This window comes from Taudactylus pleione, unplaced genomic scaffold (genome assembly GCF_031769625.1).
Source record: "Taudactylus pleione unplaced genomic scaffold, aTauple2 ptg000136l, whole genome shotgun sequence".
NCBI lineage: Eukaryota > Metazoa > Chordata > Amphibia > Anura > Myobatrachidae > Taudactylus > Taudactylus pleione.
The window spans coordinates 2,614,686-2,631,310 of NW_028284538.1; the positions used below are offsets into that span (position 1 = coordinate 2,614,686).

Consider the following 16,625-nt stretch of genomic DNA (forward strand, 5'->3'; position numbering starts at 1 on the left):
CCGCCAATTAACAGAAGTTTTAAAAATGCTACACTTCTACCACTGCGTAGCACTCCTATACCAGTCACCTATCCTACACTAATCAGTGACTATCACCATTCAACTTTTTATAGTCGTGCAACCCAGCAATGCTATGTGATGATACATTGCGTCTCGGTGCACACTACATGATCCAGCGTACAACAGTGCGATGTCTCATTACATCCTCTGCATGTAAAACCGCGATGGGTGTGGAATCGTCCCATTTGACGTGCAACACAGCCGATGGGACGACAATTGACGGATTGCGCATACACACTATACATTCCAATCCACGTCGGTACGATATCGCACAATACATCGTACAGTGCATACTCAGCTTTACACTTATCAGCACAGGATAGGACTGTCATCTCCTGATCTGTAATCAGCACAAGCTGCCACTTACCTGTTACACTAAGCTTCCATGCAGTAATCAGCACAGTTACTGGGAACCCATGCTTGTGTAACATACTGTATGTGATGGGAATTAAAGAGTGCACACCCGAGTATTTATATTAAATAAGGGTTTTATTCCCATCAAACACTTAATGGGCCAGAGCCAAACTTAGTAGAACAGCTCATTAACAAATATAAAACTTTAATTAAAATTACAGAGGAATGAGTAATTAAGTCCCAAAATGACGAAGTACACAAAAGTACTTTGAGTATCAATCCAATTCTCTTTTTAACCTTTATAGAGCTGATGTACAATGCAATATCAAGATCTTTCCACCAAATCCACATTTATTTTTTGCAAAGTTATTTACATGAATTCTTCAGAAATTGTGAAAAGTGGTTTAATCAGAGAGCCCAGCTCCAGAAGTCTGTCCATAGCTTGTTTATGCTGCACTTTGGCCTTAATGTTACAGTCTGCTTGCAGCATCCTTTCCCTGTGACGATTTACCAAGCATCAGGTCAAATAATGGTCTCCGAAGTTCCATCAAATCAGTGAACATATCTAAGAAATATTATCCACAAATAGGCTGTCCAATAGAAATCTTCTGGATAATGAAGAGGGTGTGTCATTCGGAGGAACCAATCCTGCCTAGAATATAAAATGAGATTCATGAAGCAGCAGTAACAGTTTACGTGGTAAATCCAATTAGGAGAGAGTTTGCAAAAGCAAATTTGTTTAGTTAAACTCACATGCATCGCACCAATGCGCGCACACAGGAAATGAGAGATCCAATTAGGAATAGCAATTTGTAGAAGTTGCGGCGAGGGTGTGCGACTTTTCTACAAAATGTGTACTGGGAGAAGTGGGAAACCATCCTGGACCCCACAAAAAGTGACAACCGAGATAGCAGGACCATATAGAAGGTTGTTAGTGGCCATAAGGAAAGTACTGCAGGTTTTTAAAAGGTGTTAAATGGCTGATTTGTGCACTATTCATGTTGGAAAAATTATAGCAAGCATCTTCCAGCAAATTAGAGTCATTTTGGGGTACAGAAAAATATAGCTGTTTTTCAGTGTTTTTATACAAGTTCGAATAAAGCGGGAACACTCAACACCACCACATACCAGTCTCGCATCATTGACACCTCTACATACCTGCCCTGTCCCATTGACACTTCCACATCGATGTCCCCACCATTGACATCTCCACATACCTGTGCCCCATCATCGACACCTCCATATACCTGTCCCACCATTGACTCCTCCATATACCTGTCCCCACACCATTGACACCTCCACGTACTCATCAGACATCACTTACACCCATTATTATTGTCCTCTTTCTGCCCCAGTAGATCTTCCACTGACTCATATACTTTTTGAACCCTGATAAACTTCTATTGCTGCCGCTTCTGACAAACCCGCTTCTCACCTTTAATTGAGCTTTCGGATGAGCTGATTAATGCCAACACCTCTGTTTCCTGGGTCTCCAACCTCGGTGATATATCCCTTCCTGTTAATACCGGCATGACGGGATATAGAGAGCTGGAAAGGGCATAAGAACCTATTGACGCGTGTAAAATGGTTTCCTGCTGAGTACAACTCATGAATCACATCTTCCAGGCAGATAATTCCCAGTTGTCCTAAACAGAGAAAGAGACAAGCTGATGTGCAGAAGAGGAAGACGACGGAACCGCTGCGATATAGTACAGTATGAGAAAATTACCTAGCTGCTCTTCTATCATGTTATTGTCTGTGAGCGGCACCTTTTTGCCTTTTACCACGGTTTGCCCCCGCTTTAGGATCAACTCGCGCACAGACTTCAAGTTTGGGAAACTGCAAAACAAAAATACATAAAATAAATCGGGTAATAGGCCAACCTCTCAAATCCCATTGCCAACGTGACGGAGCTAATTCACACTCAGAAACCGTTACATATATACCACAGTCAGTGGAGAGAGACCGAGAGAAGCTAGATAAGGAAGACGGGGAAAAAAGAGGGACGTCTATGGAAAGTGGGTTATGAATGTTACCAACTGAGCAAAAGACAGGCCCATAATACTAGTGTTATGCTGGGTACACATTAGACGACTTGCAAACGATGCGATGCCGTCAACGATTTTCCTTGAACTGCCGGGCAAACTGTCAAGTGCATACACACTGTGCAATCTAACAAGCGACCAAAAGATATATCTTGCATAGTTTGCTGGTTAGATCGCCTAATTGTTCGGTAGTGCGTACACACTGTACGATCTGCTGGAGCGTGCATAGAGCGTACACACTTGACGATTTGTCGTTCCGATGCGTTGGATCGTCCAAATAGTTTAAAATTATCGTCGTGTGTAGGGGCCTTTAGAGTGTAAATTAATATTTGAGTGCAATGAACATGCTGCAACATTTTATATCACCAGAAGTACCACAGTTATACAGCACTAGCAGGGAGAAGTGTCTGTATTGAAATATTTTAAAACAATAATTTCAAATAATGTTTAATGTCAGGATGTTTCAAATGCAGTAGTGTCTAAAGTGAGGCCTGCAGCTCACAGGGAAGAGCCTGGCTGAATTAAATACTCCAGTATTCAGGTACCCATGCACTAATTTTAGGGGAAACAAGAGACCTTCCTGCAGAAGAAGCCAGTTTCCTCCCATAGGAGTATAGATAATCCAAAATGAGTACATTACATAAAGCCCTGATACAAACATTAACATGCCTACATGTGTATTAATTCCAAGCTAATGTTTTTTGGTTTCACACTCAAACTATGCACCCACAGTATGTTATAGGTACAAGGTATTCATGAACAACTTTTTTAAGTTTTAAGTGTGGCTACGGCATGGGTTAGCACGACACGTCAGAAAGCTAGCCCTAATTCTTAACTCAAATTATTTTTATCAGTAGAACAAAAAATCCAATATACATCCGATAAGACAATAGTACACAATAATTTACAATCATAATATAAACATTATATTTTTGAAATTTTATAAAATACAATAGAAAACGAAAAATAAAAAAATATATAATATACAAAGAAAATAAGAATACAGCAAGTATTACATCGAAAAACCAAGAAAAACCAAATAATACAATATATTATAAAAGACAAAACAGAACAGTACAATACATACAACCATTATTTATGGAAATATATGTGTGGTCAGTCATATTAACCTTTTTCATATCGAATTGGGGCAGTGTTAAAGCTAGCCGACTATGGACGTCGTGTGAGAAGATGAGTCAATAAAGTCCGACCAGGGTCGCCATTTTAGCAGTGGGGACGAGGATGATGACGAATATTTAAATCCAGAGGTTTCCATTTCAAAACTTCTCTTTTAGATATTATTATCGAGAGAGATGGGGGGGGGTCAGGTCTCTTCCAAAATTGTGCTAGAGCTGCCCTTGTAGCTATCAAAATGTGTCCAACAACATACTTATGTAATTGTATTGTAGGAGGAAAATAATGTAGGAGTGCGATTTCTGGAGACTGAGGAAGAGTCTCCATAGTGACCTGAGCTATTAACTGAAATACCGCTGACCATAAGGAAAATATATTAGGACAAGACCAAAAGATATGTATCAGAGTACCATCTAACCCGCAATTCCTCCAACATAATTTAGAGGAGTCTGGCCAGATTCTATGCTAGCCCTAATTCTGATATTTTGGTGCTTACCACTATTCTATACAAAACACTCATACAGGAGCAGGTCTCTGTACATGAGAGGAGGTTCTGGTGCTCACTAACGTGCTTATGTCTAGTTACCAATGTACTACAGTAAGCATTGGTTCATGCAGTCCTAAAAGGCTCCAACCTCTTACTATAGGAGTGCTTTATGGCTTATGTATTCATATGAACATTTTCTAGCATGTGCTGTACTATTTCAGCCAGGGGCAGAGGGGTTGTAACCATTAGCGGGCGCAGAGGTGAATGAGGTGCCAGGCAGCTTGCGTTGGTCTAACTAATATTTGTAAGTACCAGGCGGATCCTGGCGCAGAGGGATCTAGAACAGGGGGAGACAAACGTTACATTACATGTATGGGATATTGATTAAGCACTACCCAGCAATCCTAAACCTTGTATTATTTATAATAGCAAAGCTCAACGTTTCTTGGACGCTGCCATATTTCTCAATGATCTGAGGATACGCCCACAACCCGAGTGCTGGGGTAGGTAGGTGAGCACTTAACATCACATCCGCTTCCTGTTACTGGCTCTCTTAGTGCTGACTAAACACCACTGATCCCATCACTCTGCCCTTTGAGGTAGCAAAGAGATATGGTAGAATTGGGTAACCAGTGTTAGGCAAACAGTCATGATGAGTTTCCAGGATTCTTTAGATTTTAGCTTGCTCCAAAGTCAGTTTTATGGTGCATACACACGGTCAGTTTTTCTGTCAGACCTGAACGATAACGATTTTAAAAATGGTTCATATCTGAAAGAAAATCTGACATTTGAGCCTGCAACGATGAACGATGCGCGCTACCGATTGTCAGATAACGATATCTGACATCTGATGTGTTTGCAGTCAGATTTGGACGATTCCATTCATTTTAATACTGTCTGAAATCGTTCATCTGACAGATCTGACCATGTGTATGCACCATTACTTTTCAACTAACATTGGACATCTTGCCTTTATTTCTCAAGATACACACATACAATGCACATGCCAAAGAAGCACACACCAAAAAGGTATTTTCCAAAGGCCATAGATAACCAATGCCTAAATCTGGATCACATTATAATAAACGCCACTGTACTAAGCATGACAGAAGTGCTACCAGATAACAGACTGTTGTTAAACACTGCACAGTCTCAGGAGTATTGAAACGACAACCCCGATGTAAAAAACAGGCTTGCAAATACAATTGAATGTACTATATGTGGACGGCACTCACCCCCAAGCAACGTATGGTTCTACAACTTGCAACATCTTCACAGATTCTGGAGTCAACTTCACAAAGGTTCCAGAAAAAATGTCCCCTAGCCGAAGGGTCTTCAGGACACGCAATACCGGCGGGCTGACCCCCTGAATGCTGAAAGAGAAGCAAGAGGTGTGATGAGGTACAGAGAAGGCATACCCATAGAAAAGGTCACTTTGGTGTAATACAGAACGGACTTTCAGGACAAGCGCATAAGGCTGGATTCAAATTAGCCATTTTTAATAAACAGAAGGAAAAATATAAATATTACATTTTTCTTGCCGGCAGTAAAATCACTGCATGGCAAGTTTGTCATTATATATAATTATATTTATTCCTGGAGTAAATAGAGGGCATATAGAGCTACAAGATGTACCCATTTAACCTCTGTATTTTGTCCCCCTTTATAATTGATGTAGATTCTGGTGTCCTGTCACATTGACAGTTTATAGACTGTTTTGAAGCCCTAATCAATATTAGCCTACAAATGAAGCAGCACCTGATAAATAATGTAGATACAGCAGTAAGGCAAAGAGTAAAACAGTGACGTACTCCATAATTCTCACGACAAACGCAAGTCTTTGATTGGCCAACTTGGGCGCTCTGTTGTACGTTTCCATCCTCCGCAATCTGGAATCATCTCTCAGTTTTCTCCGTGAGTTGCGGACAAGTGTTTCTAGACGTTTAAATTTGATTTGTTTCCCGGGCTGAACCTGGAAGGAGGGAAGAAAAAATATGAGATATGGTAAGAACTTACCCTCGTTATCTCTATTTCTACGAAGTCCATAGGGTTCCACAGGATACCTTGGGGTATAGGTGTGACTTCAGTTGCAGGGCACCAAAGAGTTAAGCTTTTCAGCCTCCCAGGATGCACTAGGTCCCCCTCCTATACCCCGCCCCCGAGCCAAGGCACCTCAGTTAGTTACCAAGCCATAGGCGGAGGAGGAGAAGGAAGAGAGAGAGAACAAAGATCTGGACACATACAAGAATCACATTCTCACCAGAGGGAGACGGAAAACCGGTGACCAGAGCAAAGCCCATCTGCAGCACAGGTGCGACAGGGCGGGAGTCCTGTGGAACCCTATGGACTTCGTAGAAATAGAGAAAACAAGGGTAAGTTCTTACCTTATCTCATATTTTCTACTTCAGGGTCCATAGGGTATCCACAGGATACCTTGGGGATGTCCCAAAGCAGTATCCTTTAAGGGTGGGGACGCTCCTGTGCAGAAAGGAGAATCCGCCGCCCGAAGGAAGCATCCTGAGAGGCGAAGGTGTCAAACATGTAATACCTCACGAAGGTATGGACAGAGGACCACGTAGCAGCCTTGCAGATCTGGACTGCAGAGGCACCACGTCGAGCTGCCCACGAAGGACCCACAGACCTAGTGGAATGAGCCTTCAGAGAAGGAGGAACCGGTAGGCCTTCATGAAGATAAGCTTCAGAAATAGCCATACGGATCCAGGTTGCCAAAGTTTGCTTTGAAGCAGACCAACCCTTTTTACGGAAGCCATAGAGGACAAACAAAGCGTCCGACTTCCTAAACGAAGAAGTGCGGTCAACATAAGTCCTTAAGGCCCGCACAACATCCAAAGAGGCCTCACCCACGGAAAGACCCGGTGAGTTAAAGGCCGGAACAACGATTTCCTCGTTAACATGAAACTGGGAAACAACTTAAGGAAGAAACTCGGGCCGAGTGCGGAGTACTGCCCTGTTCCCATGAAAAACCAAGAAAGGGGGTCTACAAGAAAGAGCCCCTAACTCAGAAACACGTCTGGCCGAAGTAATAGCCAGAAGGAAAACAGTCTTAGCTGTTAGCCATTTAAGATCCACTGAACCCAGTGGTTCAAACAGCGGTCCTTGGAGAGCCCTCAGGACCACCGCCAAATCCCAAGGCGCCACAGGTGGCACAAAGGGCGGCTGAATGCGGACAACACCTTGCATAAAGGTGCGCACATCCGGGATTGTAGCAATCTTACGGTGAAACCAGACAGACAGGGCCGAAACCTGTACCTTCAAAGAAGCAAGGCGAAGCCCATGATCTAGTCCCGCTTGCAGGAAGGCGAGAATCCGAGACAGACGAAACTCCCGCGGTGCATAACCTCTCGGTCGACACCACTGGAAGAACGTATGCCACACGCGATGGTATATCCTCGCCGAAGACGGTTTCCGAGCTCGCAACATGGTACGCACCACAGAGCTGGAAAACCCCTGGGACCTCAGCATGGCCGTCTCAACAGCCACGCCGTCAAAGACAGCAGAGTCAGGTCCGGGTGACGACAAGGACCCCGAGACAGGAGGTCCGGTCGTAGCGGCAACCGCAGAGGACTGTCCACGGACAGACCCTGAAGGTCTGAGAACCAGTGCCGTCTGGGCCACGCGGGAGCTATCAACAGGAGCGTCCCTCCTTCCTGTTTGAATTTCCGGATTACCCGTGGAAGAAGGGAGACCGGAGGGAATAGGTATGCGAACCGGAACGTCCACCGGACGGACAGAGCATCCACCAGAGACGCCCCTTCGTCTCTTGTGCGAGACCCGTACACCGGCAACTTGTCTGGAAGACCCCATCTGTCCACCAGTAGTTGAAAAACGTCCGGGTGCAGAGACCATTCCCCCGGATGAACGTCCTGGCGACTTAGAAAGTCCGCCTCCCAATTGAGCACTCCCGGGATGAAGACCGCTGATATGGCCGGAAGATTGCGCTCCGCCCAAACCAGGATCCGAGACACCTCTACGAGAGCCGCCCGGCTTCGGGTTCCTCCTTGCCTGTTTATGTAGGCCACGGTGGTAGCGCTGTCCGAATGGACCCGTACCGGGTGACCCTGGAGAAACCGATGTGCCTGCTGGAGAGCATTGAAGACCGCACGGAGTTCCAAGATATTGATTGGAAGCTCCGCTTCTGTCGGCGTCCACCTGCCCTGGAACAGATGTGGACCCGAAACTGCTCCCCAGCCCCGAAGACTGGCGTCCGTTGTCAACAGGACCCAATTTGGAACCCAGAACGGACGTCCCTCGCTGAGGTGGGTCGTCTGTAACCACCAAGAAAGGGACAGGCGAACCTCCGGGGTGAACACAATCGTCTGGGACTTCAGAGACTGAGGCAGCCCGTTCCACTTTGACAGGATCAGGTGCTGCAGAGGTCTGGAGTGAAACTGGGCATATTCCACCATGTCGAACACCGACACCATGGAGCCCAGTAACCTCATCGCCGAGTGTAGAGACACCCGGCGGCTGTGCAAACAACTGTGCACCCTTGACTGCAAAGCAGAGATCTTTTCCTCCGTCACGAAGATCTTCTGCTGTCCCGAGTCCAATAAGGCTCCAAGATGCAGAATCCTCCGAGACGGGATTAGAGTGGACTTCTGCCAGTTGATTAGCCAGCCGTGCCGTTAAAGCAGGGCAATGGTCAGGTCCAAGTGGCGTAACAGGAGCTCTGGAGATCCCGCCACCAATAACAGGTCGTCCAAGTACGGCAACATGCGGACTCCCTGCAGCCGCAGAGAAGCCGCCATGACCGCCATCACCTTGGTGAACACACGTGGTGCTGTCGCCAGGCCAAAAGGTAACGCCCGAAACTGGCAGTGGTCGCTGCGGATTGCAAACCTGAGGAACTGTTGATGGCGCAAAAGAATAGGAACATGCAGGTAAGCGTCCTGTATGTCCAATGACACCATGTAGTCCCCAGGTTCCAGCGCCAGAATGATGGACCGTAGGGTCTCCATCCGAAACTTCGGCACCCGCAAAGACTTGTTGAGTGCTTTGAGGTTGAGAATCGGACGATACAACCCATTGGGTTTCTGTACCAAAAAAAAAAGATTTGAATAGAAACCCTGGCCCCTCTGGGAGAATGGAACAGGCACTATAACTCCAGCCTGGAGCATAGTGTGCAATACCTTCCGCAGCTCCGTAGCCTTGTTCCGGTCTGATGGTAGACCCGTGGTGAAGAATTGAGCCGGGGGTCTGTGCCGGAAGGAGAGGGCGTACCCGTGGGAGACCACCTCCAGAACCCAAGTGTCTGTCGTAGTGACCGACCAACACTTGGCGAACTGCAGCAGGCGGCCTCCCACCCTGGGATCCCCCAAAGGGAGGCCCGGACCGTCAGGCCGCAGGCTTGTCATCTGGCTTGGGGGCCGGACGTCTGGTACTCCATGCCTGCTTCCGGGGCTTGACCGATTTCCTAGGGCCAGCCTGACAAGGAAACGACTGTGGTTTGGGCCTGCCCTGGGCCCTAGATGACCAAAAGGACGATGGTCCAGAACCAGAAGGAGCAGCGGCCGACGGGAGACAAGCCGATTTGGCTGCCGCCAGCGTGGCCACAATCTTATCCAGATCCGGACCGAAGAGAACTTCTCCGGTAAACGGCAACGCTTCCAGACCCTTCTTGGAATCTGCGTCCGTCTTCCAGGATCGCAGCCACAAGGTGCGACGAGCAGCTACCGCTGCTGAAGAAATTCTAGACACCAGAGTACTAATGTCTAGAGCCGCCTCGTTGATGTAGGTGGCCGAATCACGGAGATTGCCAATCAACTCCGCCTGTTCGGCCGGACAGTCGGAATCAAAAGAAGCCTCTAATGAATCCGCCCAGTGCTCCATCGCTCTGGCAACCCAGCAAATGGCCATAGCCGGCCGTGCTGCCCCCCCCCGCAAGGGAATAAGCGAACTTCAGGCAGATTTCCACCTTGCGGTCCGTAGCATCCTTAAGGGAGGACATGGATGGCATCGGCAATGTGGCACTACGGACAAGACGGGTCACGTGAGAATCCACCTGTGGAGGGGATTCCCACTTAGCAAAATAATTATCCGCGAATGGATAAGCCACCGCCAGGCGTCTCTGCGGCTGGTATCTTTTGCCAGGCTGTTTCCACGCCTCCTCTAAATGGTCCACCAACTGACCCGAAAGAGGAAAGATTGTGGCATCGCCCTTCACGTCTTTGAAAAAGGCATACTAAGACTTAGCCGCTGGGGGAACTTCGTCCTCAATCACCAAGGCTGTGCGGACCGCCCGAATAAGTCCAGGAATATATACTTTGGACTTAGCATCAGCGTCCTTAGTATGGAGAGGTTCCTGATCGTAAGGATCCAGAATCTCCCCATCATCAGACGTCATCCTCATAAGGAGCGGACAGAGACGCCACCGGCCGTTTATGAGGCCGCATCACAGACTCCCCTTGCAACACATCCGACAAGTGCTGTACAGAACTCGTCAGGGAGTTAACCCACGCTGGCTCCTGAGAAACCGGGAGCGGGGAAATATGGAGACTGTGGGGTACCACCAATTGTCGTGGGAAACCCTGCATGGGTGACGACACCACAGACTGCTGGGACAAACCCATCGGAGTAAACGCGGGCTGCGGAGCTAACTGGCCCACTAAAGCTGTTAGCGCCTGAGCGAAACAAGCCCAGGGCGGCTCCTGTACCGGTGCTGTAACCGTAATAGGCCGCGCCATGGACAAACACTGCTGGCAAAGGCCCTCCGCGCTTCCCTCCCCCTCCGCTAACGGTACTTTACACGTGGTACACTGTAGCCGGAGGGGAAAATCACTTTCAGACATGATGGCACCACGTATGTGACCCCTCTCACCAATTATATATTAAATAGGCGAGAGACCACCCTGCAGCACCGCACCGCAAGGGCTTAGCAGAAAGAACAGGGACAGTAATAAAGCTGACAGTTTAGAGAAGAAAAGTTACAGGCAGCGCTAGCACAGTCACATACAATGCAAAGAAAATCAATTCCTGCACTAACAGCGCTGATCACTAAACTACACAGACACAGGGCCTGGTAGGACACAGCGCTGCATACACAGACCTGACCACAGCGGAGGAGAGGTATGCGGGGGGACCCAGACCACGATGCTTCCAATGCAGGCTTCCAGCAGCGTTCACCATGCTTCTGAAAAGATGGCCGCCGAGGAGCAGAGAGAAGGCTGGCCTGTGGGAGGAGCGCTGACACAGGGCTAGTCAGCACAGTGCAGAGAGGGCTGTGTGCAGCAGGGGGAGACGGCGGCTGTGAGACAGGGAAGGCTCGCTCCCCTGGCATGCATTTAACCCCTGGGACGCCGCAGCGCTACCGCTCTGTTGCGGTCCGCTGTCCCAGGGGGTAGTGGAAGCGCAGGTTGGTCGCCTGGCTCCACGCTGCAGCCAGTCCCCAGGGAGCCCCCTGCCTGGGGACTTAGGACCATGTGATCAGCGGGGACCCACCGCGGGACCCCGCTGCTTACCTCTGTCCCCCTTGAATCCGGTCATGGTCCGGAACATCTGGGGTCACCGCTAGCTGTGACCCCAGATGCCCACCAGCATCCCCGGATCAGTACTGGCGTTCTGGTACCGGCGGGGTGTAGGGAAGACAGCATGGACGTCAGGACTGACTGTCCATGCTGTTCATCCAGATGTGCAGCCACAGCTGCATGAAGAAAAAGCTTCAGGGGCTCTTCTAGCCCCCACTCCAACAGGTGCAACCGACTCCGGCCGGGCACCAAACTAAACTGAGGTGCCTTGGCTCGGGGGCGGGGTATAGGAGGGGGACCTAGTGCATCCTGGGAGGCTGAAAGCTTAACTCTTTGGTGCCCTGCGACTGACGTCACACCTATACCCCAAGGTATCCTGTGGATACCCTATGGACCCTGAAGTAGAAAAAATATATAATATATTATAGTGAAAAGAAATTTTGTGAAGAAAAAAAAAAAATTGTAGCTCTAAAATCTCCCGATGGGAAATTATGGAGCTGCACAAAGTAACTCTTTGTAAAAAAATTAAGTGACCTGAAATTCACATAAAAAAGATATATTTGCACTGCATTTGAGAGCAAAAATATTGCATAAATCTGAAGTGCTCACTTTTTTTTTATTTTATTTTTAAATTAAAATTTTAGGTCAGCTCAGTTTTTACAAGAAGTAAAAATAAAAATTGAGGTAAGGGGTGTTTTACTCATATGTTAATATTATAAGATAAATGTCCTCAAGAGGTTTGGGATTTGTCTTTGTAACTCCATGACAGAGATAATTAGTAGCGCCATCTCCCAGTATAGCCCCAATACCTACTTGCTGTTTCAAAAACAGAGGTCAGAATTAAGAAAACACTTCTCTGGGTTTTAAAACAATGGGAAGTCAGAAATCGTTATTAATGGAAGTTTTTACTAGATGTGTAGTGGAGGGACAAAATTCGAACTAAGTAATACAGTCCTTTGTATGGGATGCAGTCACATTCCCGACCGCTGGGATTCTTGCGGACAGAATGCAGACGCCGGAATCCCGAAGGTTCTTGGTTTAAGGTAAGGGGATAGGGTTAAGCAGTAGGGGGAGGTTAGATTTAGGCACTAGGCAGGGGCTGGGGGTTATGTTTAGGCAGCAGGGAGGGAGGGTTAGGGGATAGGTTAGGAGTACTTTCCTTTAGGCGTCAGCATTGTAACCTGGTCAGGATGCTCTGGTGCTTCTAGCACACTCAGGTCTGTATCTCAGGAGCCTGTTGCATTAGCTGAGTGTACTAAAGGCACCAGAGCAGAGAGGCAAAAGAGGAACTGCACAGGCTGTGACAGGTGCAGGGTGGTAGAACGAACACTACTATTGTAATGGTGCCACACAATAGAGAAGGATTATTGTTTAGATTTGCATGGGATAGTAAAGGTGCCCACACAAATAGCGATATTTTACACGATCTGGCCGATTCCGACATATTGTAAAATATGGCCAAATCGTGAGGAAATCGTGAGTCCCCACTCACGATCACGATGCGCGTCCCCGTTGGTCGCACATCGCATCTTCAGATCTGCCGTGCAGTAGGGCAGATCTGACAATCTAGGAGGCGATGCACTGTAAAAAGTCTGACTGCAGGAGAGATCGTTTGAAGATTGGACACGAGATCGTGTGGAGATCGTGTGGAGATCGTGTGGAGAGCTGCCGGGGAGAGTTTCAAGGGAAATCGTACACAAATCGTACACATCGGCTGATCGTGAGCACATCGGTATATGTGTGGGCACCTTAACAGTCATCTAAAGAGCCAATTACCTTTCTTTTTTCTTCTAAGGCTCTCTTGGCTTCTGCTGCTTTTAGCCCCTGGTATTTCCTCCTTTTCTTCAGAAGATTTTCTGGGACCCGTGGAAGCTTCCGGGATCTGAAAGATGAGAATCTGGTCAGGGGAAATATTGTATTCAAAGGTCTCTTAATACAACAATATTTGCTGAGCTCCATTCCCCAGTTATGTGTTGGAATTCACAACAGGTCCTGGAATAGAGGTCTATATACAGCAAATGAAATGTAGTTGTAACCTAGACAGTCAGCATGCCGGTGCTTAATATGCCAGCGCCGGCTTCCCGAGGGTAATTACTGGGGTTAGGGGTTAAGCACTAAGGGGGAAGGTTAGGTTTAGCATACTGACCAACAGGCGTTGGTATCCTAACCCTGTCGGGATACTGGCTGACCGCCGGGATCCCAATGTGATAAAGCAAAAGAAACCTTTTTCGAATAGTGGACAAAAACAACACATGGCCTTATTCTTAATTCATTTGCTCAGTACATGTTTAATGAAATGCATGCACAGATCCTGCTGTACCCACCACTGCTGGTGTTCCTTACACAAACACCAGATGCCAGTCTCAATGCCTGAACAGAGGGCATAATGACTACTATATGAGCCCCAAGTGGCCGCTTTCTCTTCTCCCCTACTACTTTCGGCACTGTTCGTATATCAATACAAAACATTTAATAACCATTGTGACATTGGATAATCAGCCATATGATTACAACACACACATATACACATATATATACACACACACAGCGCCAAAGGTGCGGCACTCTTGCTAAAAAATAATTCCACACGAATCGGTCAATCAGACGGTGATAAACCGAAACGTTAATCTTGATAGCCCAATTCGTGTGGAATTATTTTTTAGCTAGAGTGTCGCACCTTTGGCTTTGTATTTAATTATGTGATGGCACCTTGCGAAGTTTATTTATTATGAATGGAGTGCGTGTGTGTGTGTGTGTGTGTGTATATATATAAAAAATAAAAGCTTCCAGCACTGAACCCAAACAAACATTGATTAAAACAGCATTTATACTCTCCGACACAATAAAAACAAAGGTGATATGCTGCAATGATGCAGCAAGTGTCTATAGGTCCCATTAACAAGCCGTGACAAAATTGTCCTTACCATTTAGAGCAGCAATTAAGGGGGGGGGGGGGGATCTTGGAGAATAGCTGATCGCTGACACAAGGAGTGTGATACTAGCCCGACAAAGTAATGGGTAACTTCACTGTACCAGTGACAGGAGATAGGCATAAAAAAGGATGGGGAGAAATTTCACCCATCAATAAATATACCTGTAGGACAGCTAGATAATTTAATATTTATGTATCTCAAATACTAGATAGAGGTGGTGGGAACAGTTATTCATGTTTCACTCATTTTATTGTCAGAACACTCATACTGACATCCAACACGTTAGTCCCAATAATTGCCTTATTACACTATATACACATTTTTCAGCAAACCTGTACCCCCCAAAAAAAACATAGCAAGAAGACCACTGCACAAGTTATAAAGCATCACCACAGGGTGGCACTTTAACCTCATGAATCTCCTCTGGAGGATAATATAGATGTATGCCAATAGGAACAACAGTTAAGGGAACTGGTGGTAATATGGAAACACACACTAAAATTATATATATAAAAAATTGTATTAATGCTGCATACCTAAGCCCTAACGTTATGAGCATACCACACACTGACAGTCTACACAGAAATAGTACACAAGTATATAAAGTACATCTTTCCTAATCCACCAGTACTAAGGAGAAGAACAGTGTGCAGCACAGAGGAGGCCATGGGATAGAAGCATTTGCAACTGGAGGAGAGTAATAGAGCCACAATACGTAATGAAGCAGTGGCCAACTATATGGAATGGAATAATAACCAAACACATTACAGCACCGCTCCCATGCAGGCTGCTGCGCTGTACACTCTCTGTTATGCCATCCACCTGCCCCGGCCCCTGACATCCGGGGAACCCTGCTCCCTCCGTGCCAGGTGGGTCACCCAGTAGCGATGCCAGCGGATTGCGTCCTTCCCCCCCGGACACTTACTCTGCTCCCTCCATGATGATGATCTCTCCCTGCTCTGCAGCTGTAATTACAGGAAGTGACAAAAGTGCACTTCCGCCCGTAACCACGTGGAATCTGCCATGTTGCGATTCTGACATCCAGGCGCTCCCCACTCAGGCTTATTGTCCCTCACCATTGCGCATGTGCGGTCCCGGTGGAAGCGTTGGTACAAAGATTACTGAGCACACTACAAGCTGCAGAGCACACGGCACACGCACAAGCCTCGGGCTTATTCATCATCGGGGACCGTATGGAGCAATTTATCATTGCTTGGGTCCAGGGACAGCTGCTCCGAAAAGCAACTGTCCCCGCGGTAGGGAAAGGATGGTCAACGATCATCTATGGATCCAAAACATCGATGGTTGCTGGTCGATGTTTACTTTTACCAGCAATGCCAGAGAACCAATGGTTATCTGCCATCAATGGATGAGCAGGAGCCGATGTTTGTTTGTTTTATAGTGGCAGGACGTAGCTTTGCCCCGCCCCCAGCTGGCACTAAGCCTCCGATACCAGTTGTACAGTCCTGAATGAAAAGGTCTATGGACCTTGAAACGTCGACATACTGGTGTACCGATTTTTCAACATGATATAAGTATATTACATATTTTTCCATTCTTCAAAGGGAGTGCCTCCTGTGTCTTGTTTTTTCCATATGGGTTGCTATACCTCATATAGGAGAAACATTGTGTTGGTGTATGTATATATATATATATATATATATATATATATGTAACACCCTCTAAGGGATGGTATTTGTAAATACACCCCTCTCAGTGTTAGAGCTTGCTTCCTTTTGTAGATATTGCATTCCTGAGACCCTGGGATCAGTTTTCAGGTAAAGGCGGGGCTGGAGAGAACAAAGGGAGTTGGGAAGAAGAATTTGGGAGAGTGCAAAACTTCTTTGGGAAGCTTCAGAGCTGGAAGCAGAAATGTAGCTCTCGTGCTACCCTGGCAGGGGGAGATTGGCGCTGCCGTGGTGACTGCCACGATGCCCATCTAACGCCAAAGGAGAAATAGGTCTGGAGTGAGACCACTGAGATAAAGTCTGTGAGAGACCACAGAGAAAGAGCTGGAAGGTTGCAGTGTGAGCCGCTCAGTGAAGTGTTCAGCACCCATGAGAGGGGTAAGAGACGCAAGTATATGTGTTGAAGAGATGGGGAAGAGGAATTTCCCAGGAGCTTTTAC

At 46.9% G+C, this 16,625-nt stretch overlaps 1 protein-coding gene across 1 annotated transcript; it reads right to left on the bottom strand.

Moving 5' to 3' along the window:
- Positions 1-530: 530 nt before the first annotated feature.
- On the bottom strand, positions 531-15,552 carry RPL7L1 (ribosomal protein L7 like 1). Its single transcript, XM_088473493.1, has 7 exons — positions 15,423-15,552; positions 13,341-13,446; positions 5,892-6,052; positions 5,316-5,453; positions 2,144-2,253; positions 1,850-2,060; positions 531-1,066 (listed from the first exon to the last, which is right to left on the bottom strand). Exons 1-6 carry the CDS (start codon positions 15,536-15,538, stop codon positions 1,852-1,854), a joined length of 840 nt encoding a protein of 279 aa, XP_088329619.1. The 5' UTR covers positions 15,539-15,552; the 3' UTR covers positions 531-1,066; positions 1,850-1,851.
- Positions 15,553-16,625: the final 1,073 nt, after the last annotated feature.